Source organism: Borostomias antarcticus, assembly GCF_949987555.1.
Source record: "Borostomias antarcticus genome assembly, contig: scaffold_201, whole genome shotgun sequence".
Classification (NCBI taxonomy): domain Eukaryota; kingdom Metazoa; phylum Chordata; class Actinopteri; order Stomiiformes; family Stomiidae; genus Borostomias; species Borostomias antarcticus.
In genome coordinates, this window is record NW_028175650.1 from 95,001 (window position 1) to 113,288 (window position 18,288).

Sequence of the window (18,288 nt, forward strand, 5' to 3'; positions counted from 1 at the left end):
GATACCACACTACTAGAGATACCACACTACTAGATACCACACTACTAGAGATACCACACTACTAGAGATACCACACTACTAGATATACCACACTACTAGAGATATCACACTACTAGAGATACCACACTACTAGAGATATCACACTACTAGATACCACACTACTAGAGATATCACACTACTAGAGATACAACACTACTAGAGATACCACACTACTAGAGATACCACACTACTAGATATACCACACTACTAGATATATCACACTACTAGAGATACCACACTACTTGAGATACCACACTACTAAAGATACCACACTACTAGAGATACCACAACACTACTAGAGATACCACACTACTAGATACAACACTACTAGATACCACACTACTAGAGATACCACACTACTAGAGATACCACACTACTAGAGATACCACACTACTAGATACCACACTACTAGAGATATCACACTACTAGAGATACCACACTACTAGAGATACCACACTACTAGAGATACCACACTACTAGAGATATCACACTACTAGATATACCACACTACTAGAGATAACACACTACTAGAGATACCACACTACTAGAGATACCACACTACTAGATACCACACTACTAGAGATATCACACTACTAGAGATACCACACTACTAGAGATATCACACTATTAGAGATACCACACTACTAGAGATACCACACTACTAGATATACCACACTACTAGAGATACCACACTAGAGATACCACACTACTAGATATACCACACTACTAGAGATATCACACTACTAGAGATACCACACTACTAGAGATATCACACTACTAGATATACCACACTACTAGATACCACACTACTAGAGATACCACACTACTAGATACCACACTACTAGAGATACCACACTACTAGATACCACACTACTAGAGATACCACACTACTATATACCACACTACTAGAGATACCACACTACTAGAGATACCACACTACTAGAGATACCACACTACTAGATACCACACTACTAGAGATACCACACTACTAGAGATACCACACTACTATATACCACACTACTAGAGATACCACACTACTAGAGATACCACACTACTAGATACCACACTACTAGAGATACCACACTACTAGAGATACCACACTACTAGATATACCACACTACTAGAGATACCACACTACTAGATATCACACTACTAGAGATACCACACTACTAGAGATATCACACTACTAGAGATACCACACTACTAGAGATACCGCACTACTAGAGATATCACACTACTAGATATACCACACTACTAGAGATACCACATTACTAGATACCACACTACTAGAGATACCACACTACTAGAGATGCCACACTACTAGAGATATCACACTACTAGATACCACACTACTAGAGATACCACACTACTAGAGATACCACACTACTAGATATACCACTACTAGAGATACCACACTACTAGATACCACACTACTAGAGATACCACACTACTAGATACCACACTACTAGAGACCACACTACTAGAGATACCACACTACTAGAGATACCACACTACTAGAGATACCACACTACTAGAGATACCACACTACTAGAGATATCACACTACTAGATACCACACTACTAGAGATACCACACTACTAGAGATGCCACACTACTAGATACCACACTACTAGAGATACCACACTACTAGAGATACCACACTACTAGATATCACACTACTAGAGATACCACACTACTAGAGATATCACACTACTAGAGATACCACACTACTAGAGATACCACACTACTAGAGATACCACACTACTAGAGATATCACACTACTAGAGATGCCACACTACTAGAGATACCACACTACTAGAGATACCACACTACTAGAGATACCACACTACTAGAGATATCACACTTCTAGAGATATCATACTACTAGAGATACCACACTACTAGAGATACCACACTACTAGAGATATCACACTACTAGATACCACACTACTAGATATACCACACTACTAGAGATACCACACTACTAGAGATATCACACTACTAGAGATACCACACTACTAGATACCACACTACTAGAGATACCACACCACTAGAGATATCACACTACTAGAGATACCACACTACTAGAGATATCACACTACTAGAGATACCACACTACTAGAGATACCACACTACTAGATACCACACTACTAGAGATACCACTACTAGAGATATCACACTACTAGAGATACCACACTACTAGAGATACCACACTACTAGATACCACACTACTAGAGATACCACACTACTAGAGATACCACACTACTAGAGATATCACACTACTAGATACCACACTACTAGAGATACCACACTACTAGAGATACCACACTACTAGATACCACACTACTAGAGATACCACACTACTAGAGATACCACACTACTAGAGATACCACACTACTAGAGATATCACACTACTAGAGATATCACACTACTAGATACCACTCTACTAGATACCACACTACTAGATACCACACTACTAGAGATATCACACTACTAGAGATACCACACTACTAGATATACCACACTACTAGAGATATCACACTACTAGAGATACCACACTACTAGATACCACACTACTAGAGATACCACACTACTAGAGATATCACACTACTAGAGATACCACACTACTAGAGATATCACACTACTAGAGATACCACACTACTAGAGATATCACACTACTAGAGATACCACACTACTAGAGATACCACACTACTAGATACCACACTACTAGAGATACCACACTACTAGAGATATCACACTACTAGAGATACCACACTACTAGAGATACCACACTACTAGAGATATCACACTACTAGATACCACAGTACTAGAGATTTCCAAACTACTAGAGATACCACACTACTAGAGATATCACACTACTAGAGATACCACACTACTAGAGATACAACACTACTAGAGATACCACACTACTAGAGATACAACACTACTAGAGATATCACACTACTAGAGATACCACACTACTAGATACCACACTACTAGAGATACCACACTACTAGAGGTACCACACTACTAGATACCACACTACTAGAGATACAACACTACTAGAGATACCACACTACTAGATATACCACACTACTAGAGATATCACACTACTAGAGATATCACACTACTAGAGATACCACACTACTAGAGATACCACACTACTAGAGATATCACACTACTAGAGATACCACACTACTAGAGATATCACACTACTAGAGATACCACACTACTAGAGATACCACACTACTAGAGATATCACACTACTAGAGATACCACACTACTAGAGATACAACACTACTAGAGATATCACACTACTAGAGATACCACACTACTAGATACCACACAACTAGATACCACACTACTAGAGATACCACACTACTAGATACCACACTACTAGATACCACACTACTAGAGACCACACTACTAGAGATATCACACTACTAGAGATACCACACTACTAGAGATACCACACTACTAGAGATACCACACTACTAGAGATATCACACTACTAGATATACCACACTACTAGATACCACACTACTAGAGATATCACACTACTAGAGATACCACATTACTAGAGATACCACACTACTAGAGACATCACACTACTAGAGATACCACACTACTAGAGATACCACACTACTAGAGATACCACACTACTAGAGATACCACACTACTAGATACCACACTACTAGAGATATCACACTACTAGAGATACCACACTACTAGAGATACCACACTACTAGATACCACACTACTAGAGATACCACATTACTAGATACCACACTACTAGAGATACCACACTACTAGATATACCACTCAAAGAGATACCAGTCAGTCACCTGAGAAGCTCTCCTGTCAGTTCCCCCCTACCTGGTCACTCTATACACATGACAGCTGTTGCCATACCTGCTGTGACTCACACACACACACACACACACACACACACACACACACACACACGGATAACAGTAGACTCCGGGGGAGGTACAGTCATTGAAGCATCATGCATGTTTTATCACTCGAACCTCAGACCGCCTCCATCACACAGACCACTGCTCTGTCTCCCAGCAACACAACCAACTAGACACACACACACACACAACTAACTAGACACACGCACAAACACACAACCAACTAGACACACACAAACACACAACCAACTAGACACACGGACAAACACACAACCAACTAGACACACACAAACACACAACCAACTAGACACGCACAAACACACAACCAACTAGACACGCACAATCACACAACCAACTAGACACACGCACAAACACACAACCAACTAGACACACAAACACACAACCAACTAGACACGCACACAAACACACACACAATCAACTAGACACACACAAACACACAACCAACTAGACACACACAAACACACAACCAACTAGACACACACAAACACACAACCAACTAGACACACACACAAACACACAACCAACTAGACACACACAAACACACAACCAACTAGACACACACAAACACACAACCAACTAGACACACACAAACACACAACCAACTAGACACACACAAACACACAACCAACTAGACACACGCACAAACACACAACCAACTAGACACACGCATAAACACACAACCAACTAGACACACGCACAAACACACAACCAACTAGACACACACACAACACACAACCAACTAGACACACGCACAAACACACAACCAACTAGACACACGCACAAACACACAACCAACTAGACACACGCACAAACACACAACCAACTAGACACACGCACAAACACACAACCAACTAGACACACACACAACACACAACCAACTAGACACACGCACAAACACACAACCAACTAGACACACACAAACACACAACCAACTAGACACACACACAAACACACAACCAACTAGACACGCACAAACACACAACCAACTAGACACACACAAACACACAACCAACTAGACACACACAAACACACAACCAACTAGACACGCACAAACACACAACCAACTAGACACACGCACAAACACACAACCAACTAGACACACGCACAAACACACAACCAACTAGACACACGCACAAACACACAACCAACTAGACACGCACAAACACACAACCAACTAGACACACACACAAACACACAACCAACTAGACACACGCACAAACACACAACCAACTAGACACACACACAAACACACAACCAACTAGACACACACAAACACACAACCAACTAGACACACGCACAAACACACAACCAACTAGACACACACACAAACACACAACCAACTAGACAAACACACAACCAACTAGACACACACACACACACAACCAACTAGACACGCACACAAACACACAACCAACTAGACACACACACAAACACACAACCAACTAGACACACACAAACACACAGCCAACTAGACACACGCACAAACACACAACCAACTAGACACACACACAAACACACAACCAACTAGACACACACAAACACAACCAACTAGACACGCACAAACACACAACCAACTAGACACACACAACCAACTAGACACACTTTTTATAAAAGTTATGTAAAAATGTGGTTACCTGGTGGTGCAGGTAATCAGTTAAATCAGTTATTGAATTTACGTTCAGTAATTGAACAATTGAAATACTCCTGTTTTGAAATTATACCTACAGTATAGGTGTCTCAGTAATTACCCATCATATATGTGGCCATTGGCGATTTTATAGGGGGGGCAAGTGCCCCCCCTGATTGGACAGCCCAACTCTGCTCAGATTCTTAAAAGAAAAAAAAATTTTTTTTACTAATTAACACAATTATTAAATACATAATTGTGGTTTGTACTAGTTTGTGTTAGATCATCATTCATTTTAAAAGTGAATTTATTACTTAAACTAGGCTACCTTTAAAAAAATATATATATTCATAATAGACTAATGGCACAACTCGTCCGTCGAAAAAAATGAGATCTGACTGTACTGCTCAGTGCTCAACAAGCTACAACTAGCCAACCTGCTCACAATGGCAAAAAGAGCTATAAAAACAATTTACTATCGGAGCTAGCACTAGCACTAGCAACATCACCATCGGCAAGGAAGCTAGCATCAGCAGGCAGTTGCAGTGTGATGTTGTGATGTTGGGTATGGCCTAGTGCTCGGTCATAAAGTCATATTGACATGCTCATGGTGTCTAGATGAAGTTTGATGCGTTGTACATATTGAATTGTCTTACGGATTTCTTATTAGCATACTGTTCACAACTGGTATTATTTGTAAATAGATGGGACGAGACGGCAGAACTGTTTTTTTTCTCACGTCAAAATGTTGCCCCCCCTACTCTCAGAGGGTAAAATCGCCTATGTATGTGGCTATACTTTGCATGTATTTACCAGGTAAATGTTTAGTAATTGGGGGACTATGAAAGGAAGGGTTACCAAAAAAATTTTCAGAGTAAGTTAATTTAGCACTAGAAATCCATAAGCATAAGGCCAAAGGGCCCAGGATATAGACAATAAACTACCGGTGGAATGGTGGTGGAGCAATAGCGGTATCTATTACGGATTACTAGTGGGCCGCTGTCCCTGACGCTAATAATCCACCAGAGGTCCGCTTGCCATTCGATGAGCAAATGGCCAGGAATCCGCCAGCTCGTCCATCGGGGACCCGCTGTAGGTCCGCTAGTAATGTGTTATATTCAGCTGGAGGTCCACCAACTCGTCCATCGGGGACCCGCTGTAGGTCCGCTAGTAATGTGTTATATTCAGCTGGAGGTCCACCAACTCGTCCATCGGGGACCCGCTGTAGGTCTGCTAGCCTTGTGTCATCTGGGTTTATCCCTTACCTTTGTCCAGAAACAAAAGTTGAACCAATTGCAGCAAAATAGCTAACGTTACAGGAATCATCAGTGTAACTGCTTTAGCCACTGACCGCTACCATTAATGTTATGGAAGCTGCTGCTAGTTGTTGTGAGCTCATGAGCTAACTGGCTATCCTGGTCTTATTGTTCTGGATTAGCATTGGAACTGATGTGTGCAGGCGACAAGACCCATCTTTATTTATCAGACATTATTTCAAGTCATTTCCATTCACAGCTATTTGTGGCATGACTAGCTTCCGTCCTACCAGTCCTGAACAGAAACAAGCCAGTCACACACATTAGCCAGTCTGGACCTGGCCTAGTTTTTCAAAGGCCTCCGGATCTGCCTATTACTAGGTAAATTAAACCTCCGGGTTCGAGCCTCATTTTGGCCTCGGTAGTGTAACTGCTAGGTGCAAACGGGGGTGAAAACGCCAAAAAACGCAGTGTAATCCAGACCTAAGGCTATGGGTTCTCTCCTGTATGAACACACTGGTGTGTTTTTAAGTTTCCTGATTGACTGAAGTTCTTCCCACACTGGTCACAGTGGTATGGCTTCTCTCCTGTATGAACACGCTGGTGTGAATTTAAGTTGTTTAACTGAGTGAAGTTCTTCCCACACTGGTCACAGTGGTATGGCTTCTCTCCTGTATGAACACGCTGGTGTGTATTTAAGTTTTTTAACTGAGTGAAGTTCTTTCCACACTGGTCACAGTGGTATGGCTTCTCTCCTGTATGAACACGCTGGTGTGACTTTAAGTCTCCTGACGTAGTGAAGTTCTTCCCACACTGGTCACAGTGGTATGGCTTCTCTCCTGTATGAACACGCTGGTGTGTCTTTGACTCTCCTGACGTAGTAAAGTTCTTCCCACACTGGTCACAGTGGTATGGCTTCTCTCCTGTATGAAAACGCTGGTGTGTCTTTAACTCTCCTGACCTAGTGAAGTTCTTCCCACACTGGTCACAGTGGTATGGCTTCTCTCCTGTATGAACACGCTGGTGTGAATTTAAGCTGTTTAACTGAGTGAAGTTCTTCCCACACTGGTCACAGTGGTATGGCTTCTCTCCTGTATGAACACGCTGGTGTGTATTTAAGTTGTTTAACTGAGTGAAGTTCTTTCCACACTGGTCACAGTGGTACGGCTTCTCTCCTGTATGAACACGCTGGTGTATCTTTAACTCTCCTGACTGAATGAAGTTCTTCCCGCACTGGTCACAGTGGTATGGCCTCTCATCTGTATGAACACGCTGGTGTACCTTTAACTTTCCTGACTCAGTGAAGTTCTTTCCACACTGGTCACAGTGGTATGGCCTCTCTCCTGTATGAAAACGCTGGTGTGTCTTCAACACTAATGATGTAGTGAAGTTCTTTCCACACTGGTCACAGTGGTATGGCTTCTCTCCTGTATGAACACGCTGGTGTGACTTTAAGTGTCCTGCTTGAATGAAGTTCTTCCCACACTGGTCACAGTGGTATGGCTTCTCTCCTGTATGAACACGCTGGTGTGTCTTTAAGTCTCCTGACTGAATGAAGTTCTTCCCGCACTGGTCACAGTGGTATGGCCTCTCATCTGTATGAACACGCTGGTGTACCTTTAAATCTCCTGACCTAGTGAAGTTCTTCCCACACTGGTCACAGTGGTATGGCTTCTCTCCTGTATGAATACGCTGGTGTGTCTTTAAGTGTGCTGACTTACTGAAGTTCTTGCCACACTGGACACAGTGGTATGGCTTCTCTCCTGTATGAACCCGCTGGTGTGTCTTTAAATGTCCTGACTGAATGAAGTTCTTCCCGCACTGGTCACAGTGGTACGGTCTTGGCTTGTCTGTGTGTCTCTGTCTCTGGGTGGGAGCTGGGGTGAGGGGGGTGTTGGAGGTGGTGATAGGGAGTGATTGAGAGGAGACAGATGAGGAGAGAGTCTCTGGTCTGATCTCTCCGCTCCTCAGCAGAGAGACGTAGAGGTTGTCATGGCTCCTCTTGAGGTGCTTGTGGAGGTAGATCTGGGAGGTGTAGGTGAATGCGCACTCAGAGCAGGAGAACACCTGAGTCTGGGACAAGTCTGACATCACTCCTGGGAAAGGAGAAAAAAATAATAAGGATTCTCACACCTGTAGTACAAGTTCAAATACTGTATAGAGTGATTATATGTAGCTAGTGGGGGCGAAACATAACAACACCACAACTTCAGATTGAGGACAGGAGAGAGAAAGATATGCAAGAGGTTCCTCTGGCTGAGAGAGAGTGAGGGAGAGTGACAGAGGAGAGAGAGAGAGGAGTGAAAAAAAGAAAAGAGGAGAGAGAGAAGAGAAAACAAGCATGAATACGTTGAAGACCATGGCATTAGCTAACTCAGCTAGAATAAGCTAGCCAGCACTCATTAACGTTAGTCAAGCTACCATGTTCCAGGGCAACTAACAGCCTTCCATTCTGATCATAGCTAGTGTGCCTGGCTAACATCGGCAATTTGTGTGCTGCCCAACAGCGATTTGCACAGGCGCCGTTGCTGTTCGTGACGTAGCGTCCCGTTTCCTTGCATCCATGAGTGTCCTGAATTTCTCGTTGTATGAACAGGTCTTGTCTGCTGGCTGGCACCATGGGAAAAAGACAGAGGAGAGGAGAGAGGGAAGGATGGTAGAGGAGAGCTACTTGGACAGCGGTTACTATTATGACCAGCAGACCTCTGGTTCTTTCAGCTTTAAGGAAAGAGGTGGATGAGAGAGAGATGGAGGAGAAGACAGAGGGAAGAAGAGTTGAGGACAGATACCTCTAGCGGTGCTCTTTTTGTCCCAGAAGTAGTCGAAGGAGATGCTCTTGTATCTGTACTCCTGTCCGTACCAGACCAGCAGCTCCTCCCCGACAGCCAGCAGCCGACAGCAGCGAAACAGGATCCCTCCACGGTACTGAAACGCTACCAGGTTCTGCTCTTCCTCAGTACGGGCACAGTTCACATACCTGGGGGAGAGAGGGGGTGGGTTCATAAGAACAAACAGGTGAGGGAGGGAGAGACGGGAGGAAGGAAGGATGAAGGAAGAGAGGGAGGGAGAAAACAAAGTGGGTGAGATGTAGGGACTGACTGTATGGAGGGAGAGAAACATTCAAGACTGGAGAGATGGTTTATCTGAAGTGAGAGAGAGGAGGGGTGCAATGTACTCGGTTCCTCACCTCATCCAGTTGGAGTGCGTCTCTCTTTTGGCATCGATGTACTCGTCATCACAGTTTCTGCTCTTGATCTGAGAACACAGAGACGTCTTCAATTTAATTCCTTCATCAAACATTATTTCATGAGGATCATCAGAACACCTGTTCACACACACACACCGCCCTCATACCCAACACACACACACACACACACACACACACACACACACACACACCGCCCTCATACCCACCACCCAGCAGTACACACACACACACACCACCCTCATACCCACCACCCAGGAGTACACACACACACACACACACACACACACACACACACAAACACACACACACCGCCCTCATACCCACCACCCAGGAGTACACACACACACACACACACATACACACACACCGCCCTCATACCCACCACCCAGGAGTATCCGCTCTTGATGGCCTCCTCCTTCTCCATCACCTCCCCCTCGTAGGGGCCGTAGTGGGTTCCCTTGGCAACCGCCTCCCCACAGTTGAAGACTCCCAGCCCCACCCCGGGTATCCGTGACCTCTTGACCTCCAGGCCGTGTGGGAGGGTCAGTCTGGCCCGGTCAGACCCCCCCAGGACCACCGGGGTGTCCGGTATGAAGAGGGGGGGTCCGTGGAGCTCACACTCCTCCAGGAAGAAAGACTCACACTCCTCACAGTCTGGAGAGGACAGGAGAGGGGGAGGAGAGACGTAGTGCATTAGAGAGAGAGAAAGAGAGAGGTAGAGATGGAGAGAGAAAAGGAGGTTAGAGAGAGAGAGAGAGAGAGAGTGAGTGAGTGAGTGAGTGAGTGAGTGAGTGAGTGAGTGAGTGAGTGAGTGAGTGAGTGAGTGAGTGAGTGTGTGTGTGACTAAAGCCGGGTTGACAGCTAAAAGGAGACAGTAGTTCCAGAATGTCTGTGCCGTCGTTGAACAGCAGTTCTAGAATGTTCAAAGTTCCAATTTGGCAAAACTGAACTGTGAACCTACGAGAGAGAGAGAGACTGAGGAGAGAGATACAGAGAGAGAGACTGAGGAGAGAGATACAGAGAGAGAGAGACTGAGGAGAGAGATACAGAGAGAGAGACTGAGGAGAGAGATACAGAGAGAGAGACTGAGGAGAGAGATACAGAGAGAGAGAGACTGAGGAGAGAGATACAGAGAGAGAGACTGAGGAGAGAGATACAGAGAGAGAGACTGAGGAGAGAGATAACCAGAGAGAGAGACTGAGGAGAGAGATAACCAGAGAGAGAGAGACTGAGGAGAGAGATACAGAGAGAGAGACTGAGGAGAGAGATACAGAGAGAGAGACTGAGGAGAGAGATACAGAGAGAGAGAGACTGAGGAGAGAGATACAGAGAGAGAGACTGAGGAGAGAGATACAGAGAGAGAGACTGAGGAGAGAGATAAACAGAGAGAGAGACTGAGGAGAGAGATAACCAGAGAGAGAGAGACTGAGGAGAGAGATACAGAGAGAGAGACTGAGGAGAGAGATAAACAGAGAGAGAGACTGAGGAGAGAGATACAGAGAGAGAGAGACTGAGGAGAGAGATAACCAGAGAGAGAGACTAAGGATTGGTCAACAGAGAGAAATAGAGAAAGACAGAAAAGAGAGAGCAGCTCTCTTACAGAGGTAGTGGTCATCTTCTGGCTCCTTCTGCTCAGTGTCGTTGACTCTGGCTCTGTCTCTCAGGTTCCTCGCTCTGCGGTATAGGTTCACCTCTGACCTCTGGTTCACCTCTGACCTCTGCTTCACCTCTAACACATCTGACACACACACGCGCGCACACACACGCACACACACAAACACACACACACGCAGAGAGACACACACACGTTACATGGGGTTAACATGCCACACACACAGGGTTATCATGTCACTCAGTGAAACTGACAAGAGTACACTCACACACCCCACTAACACTAACAGTATAACGCTGCAACTTGGGGAGATGCGTAGAAAACAACACAGAAACACCTTTGAGAGGACAGGGATCCCAGGCCGACACCGTCAGCATAACATTACACTACAGTAGTGACTACTACTACAGTACTATTACCACACAATAGCCTCCTACTATAGTACTACTCTACTAGTACTACTTGTACTCTGTATGCGTACGTTGAGAGGGTGTCTCCAGATGAGGGGTCAACTCCACCCAGTCACTGAGCCCAGGAAGGGGGGGCAGGTCCGCCATCTTGGATCCCCCTCGATGCATGAAGGCTGGGGCTGTCGACTTCAGACCTGCAACACACAGGGAGGAGAGGGAGGGGGAGGAGAGAGAGATGGAGGAGGAGAGAGATGGAGGAGGAGAGAGATGGAGGAGGAGAGAGAGGAGGAGGAGAGAGAGATGGAGGAGGAGAGAGATGGAGGAGGAACGAGAGGATGAGGAGAGAGAGATGGAGGAGAGAGATGGAGGAGGAAAGAGATGGGGAGGAGAGAGAGATGGAGGAGGAGAGAGATGGGGAGGAGAGAGATGGAGGAGAGAGAGAGGGGGAGGAGGAGAGAGAGATGGAGGAGGAGAGAGATGGGGAGGAGAGAGAGATGGAGGAGAGAGATGGAAGAGGAGAGAGATGGAAGAGGAGAGATGGAGGAGGAGAGAGAGATGGAGGAGGAGAGAGATGGAGGAGAGAGATGGAGGAGGAGAGAGAGATGGAGGAGAGAGATGGAGGAGAGAGAGATGGAGGAGGAGAGAGAGATGGAGGAGAGAGATGGAGGAGGAGAGAGAGATGGAGGAGGAGAGAGATGGAGGAGAGAGATGGAGGAGAGAGAGATGGAGGAGAGAGATGGAGGAGGAGAGAGAGATGGGGAGGAGAGAGGTGGAGGAGGAGAGAGAGATGGGGAGGAGAGAGAGGTGGAGGAGGAGAGAGAGATGGAAGAGGAGAGAGATGGAGGAGAGAGATGGAGGAGGAGAGAGAGATGGGGAGGAGAGAGAGGTGGATGAGGAGAGAGAGATGGAAGAGGAGAGAGATGGAGGAGAGAGATGGAGGAGGAGAGAGAGATGGAGGAGGAGAGAGATGGAGGAGGAGAGAGAGAGATGGGGAGGAGAGAGAGATGGGGAGGAGAGAGAGATGGGGAGGAGAGAGAGATGGGGAGGAGAGAGAGATGGAGGAGGAGAGAGATGGGGAGGAGAGAGAGATGGAGGAGGAGAGAGATGGAGGAGGAGAGAGATGGAGGAGGAGAGAGAGATGGAGGAGGAGAGAGAGATAGGGAGGAGAGAGAGATGGAGGAGGAGAGAGAGATGGAGGAGGAGAGAGATGGAGGAGGAGAGAGGGATGGAGGAGGAGAGAGAGATGGAGGAGGAGAGAGATGGAGGAGGAGAGAGATGGGGAGGAGAGAGAGATGGAGGAGGAGAGAGAGATGGAGGAGGAGAGAGAGATGGAGGAGGAGAGAGAGATGGAGGAGGAGAGAGAGATGGAGGAGGAGAGAGATGGAGGAGGAGAGAGAGATGGAGGAGGAGAGAGAGATGGAAGAGGAGAGAGAGATGGAGGAGGAGAGAGGGATGGAGGAGGAGAGAGGGATGGAGGAGGAGAGAGATGGGGAGGAGAGAGAGATGGAGGAGGAGAGAGAGATGGAGGAGGAGAGAGAGATAGGGAGGAGAGAGAGATGGAGGAGGAGAGAGAGATGGAAGAGGAGAGAGAGATGGAGGAGGAGAGAGATGGAGGAGGAGAGAAAGATGGAGGAGAGAGAGATGGAGGAGGAGAGAGTGATGGAGGAGGAGAGAGAGATGAGGAGAGAGATATGGGGAGGAGAGAGAGATGGAGGAGGAGAGAGATGGAGGAGGAGAGAGATGGAGGAGAGAGAGATGGGGGAGGAGAGAGATGGGGAGGAGAGAGAGATGGAGGAGGAGAGAGATGGGGAGGAGAGAGAGATGGAGGAGGAGAGAGAGATGGAGGAGGAGAGAGATGGGGGAGGAGAGAGATGGGGAGGAGAGAGAGATGGAGGAGGAGAGAGATGGAGGAGGAGAGAGATGGAGGAGAGAGAGATGGAGGAGGAGAGAGAGATGGAGGAGGAGAGAGATGGGGGAGGAGAGAGATGGGGAGGAGAGAGAGATGGAGGAGGAGAGAGAGATGGAGGAGGAGAGATGGGGGAGGAGAGATGGGGAGGAGAGAGAGATGGAGGAGGAGAGAGATGAGGAGGAGAGAGAGATGGAGGAGAGAGAGATGGGGAGGAGAGAGAGATAGAGGAGAGAGATGGGGAGGACAGTGTTGTGGAAAACTATATTTTTTAGATATTCTTTTGAAATGTGTCCATGTGATTGGACAGCCCAACTCTGCTCAGATTCTTAAAAGAAAAAAAATTTTTTTTTACTAATTAACACAATTATTAAATACATAATTGTGGTTTGTACTAGTTTGTGTTAGATCATCATTCATTTTAAAAGTGAATTTATTACTTAAACTAGGCTACCTTTAAAAAAAAATATATATTCATAATAGACTAATGGCACAACTCGTCCGTCGAAAAAAATGAGATCTGACTGTACTGCTCAGTGCTCAACAAGCTACAACTAGCCAACCTGCTCACAATGGCAAAAAGAGCTATAAAAACAATTTACTATCGGAGCTAGCACTAGCACTAGCAACATCACCATCGGCAAGGAAGCTAGCATCAGCAGGCAGTTGCAGTGTGATGTTGTGATGTTGGGTATGGCCTAGTGCTCGGTCATAAAGTCATATTGACATGCTCATGGTGTCTAGATGAAGTTTGATGCGTTGTACATATTGAATTGTCTTACGGATTTCTTATTAGCATACTGTTCACAACTGGTATTATTTGTAAATAGATGGGACGAGACGGCAGAACTGTTTTTTTTCTCACGTCAAAATGTTGCCCCCCCTACTCTCAGAGGGTAAAATCGCCTATGTATGTGGCTATACTTTGCATGTATTTACCAGGTAAATGTTTAGTAATTGGGGGACTATGAAAGGAAGGGTTACCAAAAAAATGTTCAGAGTAAGTTAATTTAGCACTAGAAATCCATAAGCATAGGGCCAAAGGGCCCAGGATATAGACAATAAACTACCGGTGGAATGGTGGTGGAGCAATAGCGGTATCTATTACGGATTACTAGTGGGCCGCTGTCCCTGACGCTAATAATCCACCAGAGGTCCGCTTGCCATTCGATGAGCAAATGGCCAGGAACCCACCAGCGGATTCGGCCGGAGGTCCGCCAGCTCGTCCATCGGGGACCCGCTGTAGGTCCGCTAGTAATGTGTTATATTCAGCTGGAGGTCCACCAACTCGTCCATCGGGGACCCGCTGTAGGTCCGCTAGTAATGTGTTATATTCAGCTGGAGGTCCACCAACTCGTCCATCGGGGACCCGCTGTAGGTCTGCTAGCCTTGTGTCATCTGGGTTTATCCCTTACCTTTGTCCAGAAACAAAAGTTGAACCAATTGCAGCAAAATAGCTAACGTTACAGGAATCATCAGTGTAACTGCTTTAGCCACTGACCGCTACCATTAATGTTATGGAAGCTGCTGCTAGTTGTTGTGAGCTCATGAGCTAACTGGCTATCCTGGTCTTATTGTTCTGGATTAGCATTGGAACTGATGTGTGCAGGCGACAAGACCCATCTTTATTTATCAGACATTATTTCAAGTCATTTCCATTCACAGCTATTTGTGGCATGACTAGCTTCCGTCCTACCAGTCCTGAACAGAAACAAGCCAGTCACACACATTAGCCAGTCTGGACCTGGCCTAGTTTTTCAAAGGCCTCCGGATCTGCCTATTACTAGGTAAATTAAACCTCCGGGTTCGAGCCTCATTTTGGCCTCGGTAGTGTAACTGCTAGGTGCAAACGGGGGTGAAAACGCCAAAAAACGCAGTGTAATCCAGACCTAAGGCTATGGGTTCTCTCCTGTATGAACACACTGGTGTGTTTTTAAGTTTCCTGATTGACTGAAGTTCTTCCCACACTGGTCACAGTGGTATGGCTTCTCTCCTGTATGAACACGCTGGTGTGAATTTAAGTTGTTTAACTGAGTGAAGTTCTTCCCACACTGGTCACAGTGGTATGGCTTCTCTCCTGTATGAACACGCTGGTGTGTATTTAAGTTTTTTAACTGAGTGAAGTTCTTTCCACACTGGTCACAGTGGTATGGCTTCTCTCCTGTATGAACACGCTGGTGTGACTTTAAGTCTCCTGACGTAGTGAAGTTCTTCCCACACTGGTCACAGTGGTATGGCTTCTCTCCTGTATGAACACGCTGGTGTGTCTTTGACTCTCCTGACGTAGTAAAGTTCTTCCCACACTGGTCACAGTGGTATGGCTTCTCTCCTGTATGAAAACGCTGGTGTGTCTTTAACTCTCCTGACCTAGTGAAGTTCTTCCCACACTGGTCACAGTGGTATGGCTTCTCTCCTGTATGAACACGCTGGTGTGAATTTAAGCTGTTTAACTGAGTGAAGTTCTTCCCACACTGGTCACAGTGGTATGGCTTCTCTCCTGTATGAACACGCTGGTGTGTATTTAAGTTGTTTAACTGAGTGAAGTTCTTTCCACACTGGTCACAGTGGTACGGCTTCTCTCCTGTATGAACACGCTGGTGTATCTTTAACTCTCCTGACTGAATGAAGTTCTTCCCGCACTGGTCACAGTGGTATGGCCTCTCATCTGTATGAACACGCTGGTGTACCTTTAACTTTCCTGACTCAGTGAAGTTCTTTCCACACTGGTCACAGTGGTATGGCCTCTCTCCTGTATGAAAACGCTGGTGTGTCTTCAACACTAATGATGTAGTGAAGTTCTTTCCACACTGGTCACAGTGGTATGGCTTCTCTCCTGTATGAACACGCTGGTGTGACTTTAAGTGTCCTGCTTGAATGAAGTTCTTCCCACACTGGTCACAGTGGTATGGCTTCTCTCCTGTATGAACACGCTGGTGTGTCTTTAAGTCTCCTGACTGAATGAAGTTCTTCCCGCACTGGTCACAGTGGTATGGCCTCTCATCTGTATGAACACGCTGGTGTACCTTTAAATCTCCTGACCTAGTGAAGTTCTTCCCACACTGGTCACAGTGGTATGGCTTCTCTCCTGTATGAATACGCTGGTGTGTCTTTAAGTGTGCTGACTTACTGAAGTTCTTGCCACACTGGACACAGTGGTATGGCTTCTCTCCTGTATGAACCCGCTGGTGTGTCTTTAAATGTCCTGACTGAATGAAGTTCTTCCCGCACTGGTCACAGTGGTACGGTCTTGGCTTGTCTGTGTGTCTCTGTCTCTGGGTGGGAGCTGGGGTGAGGGGGGTGTTGGAGGTGGTGATAGGGAGTGATTGAGAGGAGACAGATGAGGAGAGAGTCTCTGGTCTGATCTCTCCGCTCCTCAGCAGAGAGACGTAGAGGTTGTCATGGCTCCTCTTGAGGTGCTTGTGGAGGTAGATCTGGGAGGTGTAGGTGAATGCGCACTCAGAGCAGGAGAACACCTGAGTCTGGGACAAGTCTGACATCACTCCTGGGAAAGGAGAAAAAAATAATAAGGATTCTCACACCTGTAGTACAAGTTCAAATACTGTATAGAGTGATTATATGTAGCTAGTGGGGGCGAAACATAACAACACCACAACTTCAGATTGAGGACAGGAGAGAGAAAGATATGCAAGAGGTTCCTCTGGCTGAGAGAGAGTGAGGGAGAGTGACAGAGGAGAGAGAGAGAGGAGTGAAAAAAAGAAAAGAGGAGAGAGAGAAGAGAAAACAAGCATGAATACGTTGAAGACCATGGCATTAGCTAACTCAGCTAGAATAAGCTAGCCAGCACTCATTAACGTTAGTCAAGCTACCATGTTCCAGGGCAACTAACAGCCTTCCATTCTGATCATAGCTAGTGTGCCTGGCTAACATCGGCAATTTGTGTGCTGCCCAACAGCGATTTGCACAGGCGCCGTTGCTGTTCGTGACGTAGCGTCCCGTTTCGTTGCATCCATGAGTGTCCTGAATTTCTCGTTGTATGAACAGGTCTTGTCTGCTGGCTGGCACCATGGGAAAAAGACAGAGGAGAGGAGAGAGGGAAGGATGGTAGAGGAGAGCTACTTGGACAGCGGTTACTATTATGACCAGCAGACCTCTGGTTCTTTCAGCTTTAAGGAAAGAGGTGGATGAGAGAGAGATGGAGGAGAAGACAGAGGGAAGAAGAGTTGAGGACAGATACCTCTAGCGGTGCTCTTTTTGTCCCAGAAGTAGTCGAAGGAGATGCTCTTGTATCTGTACTCCTGTCCGTACCAGACCAGCAGCTCCTCCCCGACAGCCA

The 18,288-nt window shown here is 46.1% G+C and overlaps 2 protein-coding genes across 2 annotated transcripts in view; both read right to left on the reverse strand.

Annotated features, from left to right (window-relative positions):
- LOC311329414 (histone-lysine N-methyltransferase PRDM9-like) overlaps positions 1–9,737 on the reverse strand; it is a gene marked incomplete at its 3' end in the record, with an annotated part of 11,876 nt that extends 2,139 nt beyond the window's left edge. The window contains exons 1-2 of the mRNA XM_084463266.1: positions 9,648–9,737; positions 8,580–8,954 (exon numbers count right to left, since the gene is read on the reverse strand). Coding sequence (XP_084319392.1) covers positions 8,580–8,949 — 370 coding nt within the window. The 5' untranslated portion in view covers positions 8,950–8,954; positions 9,648–9,737. The remainder of the gene's footprint in view (positions 1–8,579; positions 8,955–9,647) is intronic.
- Positions 9,738–10,041: 304 nt separating this feature from the next.
- Positions 10,042–18,279, reverse strand: LOC311329415 (uncharacterized protein; the record flags this gene model as incomplete). Its single annotated transcript, XM_084463267.1, has 6 exons — positions 18,190–18,279; positions 17,053–17,496; positions 12,160–12,282; positions 11,667–11,804; positions 10,449–10,720; positions 10,042–10,113 (listed from the first exon to the last, which is right to left on the reverse strand). Exons 2-6 carry the CDS (start codon positions 17,489–17,491, stop codon positions 10,042–10,044), a joined length of 1,044 nt encoding a protein of 347 aa, XP_084319393.1. The 5' UTR covers positions 17,492–17,496; positions 18,190–18,279.
- Between the last annotated feature and the right edge of the window lie 9 nt (positions 18,280–18,288).